This window comes from Callorhinus ursinus, unplaced genomic scaffold (assembly GCF_003265705.2).
Source record: "Callorhinus ursinus isolate GAN/ISIS: 27379988/994484 unplaced genomic scaffold, GSC_fseal_2.0 scaffold43, whole genome shotgun sequence".
NCBI classification, from domain to species: domain Eukaryota; kingdom Metazoa; phylum Chordata; class Mammalia; order Carnivora; family Otariidae; genus Callorhinus; species Callorhinus ursinus.
The window spans coordinates 9,458,928-9,468,548 of record NW_027397105.1 but is presented as its reverse complement, the minus strand read 5'-3'; the positions used below and the strand labels follow the sequence as shown (position 1 = coordinate 9,468,548).

Below are 9,621 nucleotides of genomic sequence, written 5' to 3'. Positions count from 1 at the left end.
TCAGTTTGTTTCCTGAGATTAAGAATTCCTCATATCAGTGAGGTCATGTGATACATGTCTTTCTCTGATTGACTTATTTCACTCAGCATAACACCCTCCAGTTCCATCCACGTCGTTGCAAATGGCAAGTACATCATTAGTTTTTGATGTAGTGTTCCATGATTCATTGTTTGTGCATAACACCCAGTGCTCCGGGGCGCCTGGGTGGCTCAGCTGGTTGAGCGTCTGCCTTTGGCTCAGGTCATGATCCCGGGGTCCTGGGATCGAGCCCCACATCGGGCTCCCTGTTCGGCGGGAAGCCTGCTTCTCCCTCTCCCACTCCCCCTGCTTGTGTTCCCTCTCTCTGCTGTGTCTCTCTCTGTCAAATAAATAAATAAAATCTTAAAAAAAAAAAAATAACACCCAGTGCTCCATGCAGAACGTGCTCTCTTTAATACCCATCACCAGGCTAACCCATCCTCCCACCCCTCTCCCCTCTAGAACCCTAGGTTTCCCAGAGTTCTCTGTTTCTCAGAGTCCATCGTCTCTCATGGTTCGTCTCCTCACTGGCATATCTTTAAATGAACTGTGGGTTCGTAGTAGGCTCTGAAAAAACAGCTAAGGCCACAGGACCTTTGGGAATATTAGAAGAAAAAGCATAGCACATTCAAAGAAAAAAAAAGAAACATTTGTTAATCATTTATTATGTGCCAAGTCTCATAATAACTCTATGAGGTAACTACCATTATTATCCCCGAATTACACATGAGGAAACTAGGATACAGAGTGGTTCATTAACTTATCCAAGATCATACAGCTAGTAAGTGTGGACCGGAGATTGTACCTCAGGCCACCTGGCTCTATCTATCTATCTTAGATGCCCACTATCTTAATATTACACTTTGTCCCGTCACAAAAGCAAACTGGCTGAAGTGGAAGTCTGTATCAGTGATAGTTGAAAGAGCTCTGGCAAATTTGCTTATTAAAAAATGGTGTGACTCATACATGTTCCCCTGTATCTCTTAGATTTGTCTTAGAAATACACATAAAATATTTTGGATCTAAGTGACTGAAGTAAATGGTTCTGTTGTTCTTGTTTGAAGATCAGCTCTACCATTGAATCCATGGATTTTAAGCCTGGTGGTGATTCTAGGAACTTCCACCTAATACCAACCAACATTTATTAAGCATTTTCTACATGTTGAACATTGTTCCAATGTTACATGAATTAATGCAGGGTTTCTCAATTTGGGACTGTAAAGTACTTTGTGTGGAGGGTGTCCTGTGCATTGGAGGATGTTTAGCAGTATCCTGCGACTCTACACACTAGATACCAGTAGCATCTCTCTCCCCACTTGGGACAACCAAAAATGTCTCCAGACATTGCTGAATGTCCCCTATGGGTGGAAATCACTCCTGGTTGACGGTCATTGCATTTGTGTATTTAATTCTTTACAAAAACCCTATGAGGTGTAACTATCGTTGTTATCATTTCTATTCTACCATTGAGGAAATGAAGCTTACACAGAAATTAAGTAACTTCCCCAAAGTTACACCTAATAGGTGCTGCAACTGGGATTCAAATCCAGGCCTCTGACTCTAAGCTTGACCATGAAACTTTGCCGCCTTCCAACAGAGTGTTGATCTAAGGGAAGTTGTATACAGTATGATCATTTTGGGTCCTCAGAAAAATCTCAAAAACATTTTTTTGGCCTGATTCCTGCAGATCCTGGGATCTGAAAAGTGGGGCTTGTATACGAATCTTCAATGGCCACCAGGGGACAATCACTTGCATGGATTTATATAAGAACAGGCTCGTATCTGGAGCAAGAGATTGCCAGGTGAAAGGTGAGAAAGAAATACCTTAAACTTTCTCTGAAGTTTCCCAAATCCATGAATTGTCAAAAGACTGTTTTGCTTATTTCTGTAGGAAGACATTCTTTTATCCATCCATGCACCCATCCATCCATCCACCCACCCATCCATCCATCCATCCATCCATCCATCCATCCATCCATCCATATATCTATTGATCCATTCAGGTAAGAACTATTTGTGGAATACCTACAATATCCTAGACACTGTGCTAGGTGCTAAGGAAAAATATAAATATGAGATGGCCCTTTCAATATGGCTTTTTATCTCAAGAGGCTCATAATCTTTTAATGGAGATAGATACATAAATATATAATGGAGGATATAATAAATATATGAATAATAATGGCTGCCATTTATTAAGTATACTTTTGTGACTGACATAGGTACCTTACACATGTTATTTATTAATTTAACCCTCACAAGAAGCCTATGGTGTGGATGCAGATGAGAAATCCAAAACTGAGAGAGAAAAACACCTTGCCCTAAATCAGAACTGCTGAGTGGTGGATTGGGGATTTAAACCCAGGGCTGTCTGACTCTAAATCATGTGCTCCTAGTCAACATGTGGAATTCTTTTTTTTTTTTTTTAAGATTTTAATTTATTAGAGAGAGAGAAAGCACGAGCAGGGGGAGGGGCAGAGAGAGAGGGAGAGGGACAAGCAGACTCCCTGCTGAGTGTGGACCCTGATATCAGGACCTGAGCCAAAGTCAGACACTTAACCGACTGAGCCACCCAAGCATCCCAATGTGGAATTCTAAGGGACCATGGAAACACGAGTAACAGGGAAAGTACCACAGACAGGGTGCTGTTTGAGTGTGTTCTTGAGGATGACTAGTTCTACAAGCAGAGGGAGAATGTAGGACGTTATAAGTAGAAGCACAGCACAGGCAAATTCACAGAAGGCTGAAGAAAATGATGTCTTTAGGGAATTTCCCCTTGCTTGGGCATGGCTGGACTGCAGCATGTGGTGTTGGACATAAGGCTGGTTAGTTTGCTTGGGGCCAGATTACCAAGGGCCTTCTGCATCATGGTAGGAAATTGAACTTTATCCTATAGAATGCAGGAGGCTATAAATGCACTGTGAACTGTGGATTGACAGGATCAATTGTGTATCTGACAAAGGTAACTCTGGCGATCGTGTGGAAGGAAGATTTGGAGTTGGGAAACTCTGTGGAGACAGGAGAAAGGTGAAGACACTACTCCGTCTAGAGAACCGCTGTGGTGTCTTTAGAATATCCGAGAACAGGCAAACCTGAAGAAAGTCAGGTAGATAAGAGTTCACATGAGGTGGCACAGATTGAAGGGAGATTTCCATAGCGACGATTGGCAGGGCTTCACGGCCAGGTGGATATGAAATGTGAGAAAGATGGAAGGTCAGATAATGGGGCCAGACTTTTAAACTCAGGCCCCTGGCTGTGTGGAAGTGCCATTAGTGGAAGTAAGGACGAAGGTGAAGAATAAGATAGGGTGAGGAACGAAGGAAGAGGTGATGGCTTCAATGCTGGACATGCTGAGTGTGGTAGGCAGAGTAATGGCCACTCAAACGTGTTCATGCCCTAAAATCCCTGGAACCTGCGACCGTGTTACCTTGCGTGGCAAAAGGGACTTTGCAGATGTGATTAAGTTGGGGACCTTAAAATGGGGAGATTATCCTGGGTTGTCAGTGTGGGCTTATGGGTAATCACATAGATCCTTAAAAACAGAAATTTTCTTGTCTGTGATCTAAAGGAGACGTGACGATGGAAGAATGGTCAGAAATATGCAACGTTGCTGGCTTTGAAGGTGGAGGAAGGGGGTCATGAGCCAAGGAACATGGGTGGCCCTTAGAAGGTGGAACAGGCAAGGAAATGGATCCCTCCAGCCCCAGAATCTCCATGAAGGAACACGATGTGCTGACACCTTGATTTTAGCCTTGTGAGGTGCTTATGCCAGATAATATATTTGTGGGGCAATAAAAAGCTAATACATCGGGTATGGGATTCCTGAGGACAGCCAGGGGAAGATTGCAGGAGGCAGATGCAGGTGTGAGTTTACATGTGAGTTTACCACATAACAGGTCTGGGGCTCCAGATACATCGATTTGGTGGTTATCAATTATAATGAATGGTGGAAGCTCCAGGTGTGGATGAGATTTCCCCTGCAAAGCATGAGGAAAGAGGCAAAAGATAAGAGAAGCAAGGGACCCAGGAAACCACAGCATGTTAGGGGTAGGCGGAGGAAAAAGGTGAGGGAAAGCAAGAATGGAGTGTTGTTGCATATGCAAATCCTCAGACCTGCTTAAGAAACCTTGCCCCCTACCTCTTTGCCCTCTCTGACCTGACTGAAAGTCTCTTTGCCATGACTGCTTTGAGGAGGAGAGCAGAAAGGAGGAAAGGATGAGAGTTTGGAGCTGGAAGGGCCGGACAAGGCCTCCAAACTTGAGAGGGTCTTGCAGGGCCAATGGCAGGGCAAGAGCTAGGGCAAGGGGAGGTAGGCTCTCACCTCAGGTGTAAAACTTAATGGGGCACCCAAAACTCCTAGTAATCAAGATACATATTTTTTTTAAAAGATTTTATTTATTTATTTGAGAGAGAGAGGGCATGAGTGGGAGAGGGGCAGATGGAGAAGCGGGCTCCTCGCTGAGCAGAGAGCCGGGTCGGGGGGCTTGATCCCAGGACCCCGGGATCATGACCTGAGCTGAAGGCAGACGCTTAACCAACTGAGCCACCCAGGCACCTCTCAAGATACACATTTTAAAGCAATATTTAAAAGGTCAAAATTAATTCCCCAAACGTTACACGACGAAAAAGAATTTCAAAAGGTCTCTCTCTTTACCCTAATGCTAGCCCCAGCCCCCAGCCTGCTTGCTTTCCCTGGGCTCCTCCCACCTGCCTCGATTACCAACAGAAGGAAGAAGAGACAGTTAGAGACCTGAAATGTAACCCCCAACTTGTTCAAGTTTTTTTTTTTTTGAAGATTTTGTTCATTTATTTGAGAGAGAGACAGAGAGAACACAAGCAGGGGGACAGGCAGACAAAGAGGGACAAGCAGACTCCCCATTGAGCAGGGAGCCCAACACAGGGCTCGATCCCAGGACCCTGAGACCACTACCTGAGCGGAAGTCAGACACTCTACCTACTGAGCCAGCCAGGTGCCCCTCAGCTTTCTCCTTTCTAATTAGATTAAAGGGCCAATGTATGGATAAAAAATACACGAAGAAAAGCATACTTACATAGTTAGAGTTAATCTAGTGTATGCGGTTAGGAGCATGGCTTCTGGATCCAGACTCCCTGGGTTCGAATCCTGGCTCAATCTGCTTACCATCTGCGTGATCTTGAGCAGGTTACTGGACTTCTCTATGCCTGTTTCCTCATCTGTGTAGTGGGGAATAATGATGGCAACTGTCTTGTGAAGATGAGTTAGTATATGTCAGGAACTCTCAATGGTGTCCGGCTCATTGTGCGTGCTATATGTAAGTATCAGGTGTGGTTATTATTTTGTCTTAGGTTATACATTCTGTTGCCTGAGAGGTATTTTGGGGCCGACGAGGCTGACTTTAATGGTCTCATCCCTGAATTTGTGGTGCCTCCTTTCAGTTTTTTCCTTTAAGCTCTGTGCTCCCACCTATCCACCTACGTCCATATCTTCCCAACCCTTACAGTGTGCTAGGCCGTTGCCCTAGCACCATCTATGTGGAAGCAGCATTAAGCCTGCCCCCAGCTCTGGCAGTCTGTCGGTTAGAAAAATCCAAAAGTCAGATCCAGAGATATTTTAAAATGTAAATAAGGATAGACAGCTTTCTTTTCTTTTGGAGATAGAAGGGGTGAGTCAGGAGAATAGCATCTGGAAAGAACGAGGCCATGGAACACATGCCATGATTTTCTTGAAATCCACTCAAGAGCAAGTATTTTGCAGGCTCGAGAAGGAAGCTTATTAGAGGTGAGCTGGCTAACCAACACTAAGTTCTAGGGTTAGAGCCAAGGTCTATGGTTGGTGGCTCTCCCAGGGGCCCATGGTCAGGAGCTCAGAGCTGTTGGCAAGCCTACAGGGGTGCTGGGCCAGTGACGGCCTTCTAGGGTCTGACTTGATGGGCTTGACTTCTGTGATGGAGTATAGAACTCCACCATAACTTGCCTTCATGCCTCTTCTCTTCCCCCTTCCCTTTCAGAGTGGGATGTAGAGACAGGGAAGTGTCTGAAGACATTTAAACACAAAGACCCCATCTTGGCCACCAGGATCAATGACACCTACATCGTGAGCAGCTGTGAGCGGGGCTTGGTCAAAGTGTGGCACATTGTCATGGCCCAGTTGGTAAAGGTGAGGGGGTGGTGGGCTGTTGGGGGAATGGGGCCCTGGCGGTGATGGACTTATGGTCTCCCCCATGGAGCTCCCCAGACCACCCTAAAGCTACCAACTTCTGGTCACCAAAAGGATGGTCCTGAAGAGCTGATGGGGAAGCCCTTCCTCGCTTCCCCCCAAAAAGGGCCATTCAGAGTCAGTGGAGGGTCAGGGATCATGTGACCCACACCGTCACGGAGGTGGTGGTAGAAGCCTACATTCTGACTCAGCATGATATATGGGCTCAGGGTCTTTTCACAGCTGCAGAAGTAAAGTGACTTTTCCTTTTCCAGAATATTTTACCCTGACTCTTGCATGGGGTAAGGGAATGGACAAAGTCACAGTGGTTTTTCTCCTTAACTCTCTGATGAAAACAGAACAGCCACTGTCTTGAAAGTGATCGAATGTTCACATGAAAAAATGTTGCTGGATTTGAAACCCCCTGGCCCTAGTGGGCAGTGGTGAGATACATTTGTGCCAGGAGCACGGGGGCAAAGTGAGAAGCTGCTGGCCTGGCTGGTGGATTGTTTCCCATCAATCTAGTCACCATGGTCTGACCAGCAGTTAAAGGTGCAGTGACGGCCCAGGTGTCCTCTGGTCTTGGCAAGGAGCTGGGGATGGAACGCCTGCCCCTACGCCTCGTGGCAGCAGAGGATGGTGAATTCTGGCCCTCCCTGTACTCCAGGAAGATGAGGCATGCCCCAGCCACAGACCCAGCAGGAGCAAGGCCTCCCCCTGACCACATTCTTTCTTCACTGGGGAGAGAGAGGGAGAGAGCTCTGGAGAGAGGGTGGCATGGACACCACCGGCCTTCTTAGAACAAAAGTAAAGTTGGCTCAGTAAATACCAAGTGAGTGGTAGTCATGGGTTGGCGGAGTGTGGCTTTGCAGTTCATCTAAAGAAGCCTCCAGCTTTGGAGTCCTTGGAGGACTCACAATCTGTGTTGAAGATGGGGTGAAAACAGAGCCACTTTCTCTTGCAGACTCTCAGCGGCCATGAGGGAGCCGTGAAGTGTCTGTGCTTTGACCAGTGGCATCTCCTCTCAGGAAGTACTGATGGCCTGGTCATGGCCTGGAGCATGGTGGGAAAGTATGAGAGGTGCCTCATGGCCTACAAGCATCCAAAGTAGGTGCAGGAAAGCCCTGATTGATGAATGTAGTGCTCTCTCCCTTTCCCTCATTGCCTAGCCTTTGGTTTTTGGCAGATCAGTCCCTTCTGCTCTCCTGACATTTTGTCCCCTCTACCTGTTCCCCATCCCCACCCCATTTGGCCATTCCCTCTCCCAACGTCACTTATTTCTCTTAAGAAATAACAGTCCATGCTGTGGATTTTGAGAAGTTATTGAAATGTTATGCTTATGACACACCTGATACATTTATATCTGTTGTCTACCAACCTTGGGAATATTGGTAGAACTGTCCCAAGTAATGCCAGGTCCAGTAAACTTAAAATACTTGGAGTTGGTCTTTACGCCAGGAGGCTTGTGTTCACAAAAGCTTAAAATCATCCAAGTGCCAAAGGTTTAAAAATAACTTAAGGGCTTAAAGAAGGGGCTTTCTTACAAGTCTGCTGGCTACATTCTCTTCCAGGATAGCAAATGGATCTCATTTTATAATTCCAATCCTGATTTAGTGGTGGTGATGCTGGAGAGCCAATTGAGAAGTAGTCTCAGGTCACATCTGAGCTTACTTGGAAGGGATATTGTGGTCAGTTAATGGTTTTTCCATGGCCATGGGTTTTGTAGGCTGCTCTGGGTCACTCTTGTACTACATGAATAATGCTTCCTCCCCTAAGTGCGCTATAAAAAACTCTAGGAAAACAAAATGCTATCCTAATTGATTAAAAGAGTAAATGGATCTTCTAGGGGGTCTATTGGGGATAGTTATTTAGTAAAATATGGCCCAGATTTCCCCATATCTTCATAGGAACCTCTTGAGCACACACTGATTTTGTGGGAGGTAGAAGGGGATTTGGGTTACATATGTGTTTGTTTATTCATTGTGGTGTGTGACTGCATTATTGATGAGTGGGTGCTGGGCAAGGCTTCTGTCTGGTGCTTTATCCAACCCTTATGTGATTATCAGGAAGCTTCTTAGCATGTCATCTGGATTATCAAACTCAAAAAGTGAGACTTTATGATATCGCCTGAAAACTGTAGCCTTCTAAGCATGATTCTGTAGGACTTAGTTTAGGTATTGGACAATAATCTGTTCCCAGCAGACCTAGCAGTTTGGTTGCCATTCTGTCAACCCAGCAGCCTCCTTCTCCATCTCAGCAATGAGACCTTCTCAGACCATTCTGATTGCCATTGATTGAATGATGGCCCCACCATCTCATTCACATTGGTTCTTGATACCTTCACAGTTACAGCAAATCCATAGACATGTGGAGGACATGGTCAATGTTCTTGTTTGTAGGCCCCTCCTCTACTCATCTGTAGTAGTGGAGTGCACATGGAAGTGCTCAATAAATATTTCTACTTGATTGGTAATGTCCTCATTACCATAACCATACCATAACCTACATCAACTTGCAGATTGCCTTTCTGGAGAGTAGAATTCTAATGATGGGACTGGTACCCATCTTTTGAATATGATGTAGGTGAAAAAACAGGTATCATGGCTGTCTGTCCTTTGGTGGAAGAAGGACTGAAGAAAGAGGTCTTCCTTCTGTCCTCTTGATCTGAAATTTTTTTCACCCCAAATTAAGATTCTTCATATAGTGTGGGAGAGAATATGATGGATGAACGTAGAGGATACAAAATAGGGCTGAGACGAACCAGGAGAGATGATGGACTCTGAAAAACAAACTGAGGTTTCTGGAGGGGAGGAGGGAGGGGGGATGGGTTAGCCTGGTGGTGGGTATTGAGGAGGGCACGTTCTGCGTGGAGCACTGGGTGTTATGAACAAACAATGAATCATGGAACACTACACCAAAACAAATTATGTAATGTATGGTGATTAACATAACAATTAAAAAATTAAAAAAAATAGGGCTGAAAAGAATGATGATCCTTGAAAAAGTTTCTGTACTCTAGTTTTTTTAAAATTTTAGCCTTTAGTGTCTTTTCCACAGGTAGTATTAAGGTAATGTTTTTAAAATTCATATGATATAAAATTCACCATTTAAAAAAATTTTTTTATTGTTATGTTAATCACCATATATTACATCATTAGTTTTTGATGTAGTGTTCCATGATTCATTGTTTGTGCATAACACCCAGTGCTCCATGCAGAACGTGCCCTCTTTAATACCCATCACCAGGCTAACCCATCCCCCTACCCTCCTCCCCTCTAGAACCCTCAGTTTGTTTTTCAGAGTCCATCGTCTCTCATGGTTCGTCTCCCCCTCTGACTTAATCCCCTTCATTCTTCCCCTCCTGCTATCTTCTTCTTTTTCTTTTTTCTTAACATATGTTGCATTATTTGTTTCAGAAGTACAGATCT

At 44.9% G+C, this 9,621-nt stretch overlaps 1 protein-coding gene across 5 annotated transcripts in view; it reads left to right on the top strand.

The window, feature by feature from the left end:
• Nucleotides 1-9,621, top strand: part of FBXW10B (F-box and WD repeat domain containing 10B) — a 53,866-nt gene that overhangs the window by 20,009 nt on the left and 24,236 nt on the right. For all 5 annotated transcript variants that reach the window (XM_073881753.1, XM_073881751.1, XM_073881752.1 and 2 more), the window contains 3 exons: nucleotides 1,706-1,827; nucleotides 6,006-6,154; nucleotides 7,158-7,300. In XM_073881753.1, the coding sequence (XP_073737854.1) occupies nucleotides 1,706-1,827; nucleotides 6,006-6,154; nucleotides 7,158-7,300 (414 nt within the window). The remainder of the gene's footprint in view (nucleotides 1-1,705; nucleotides 1,828-6,005; nucleotides 6,155-7,157; nucleotides 7,301-9,621) is intronic.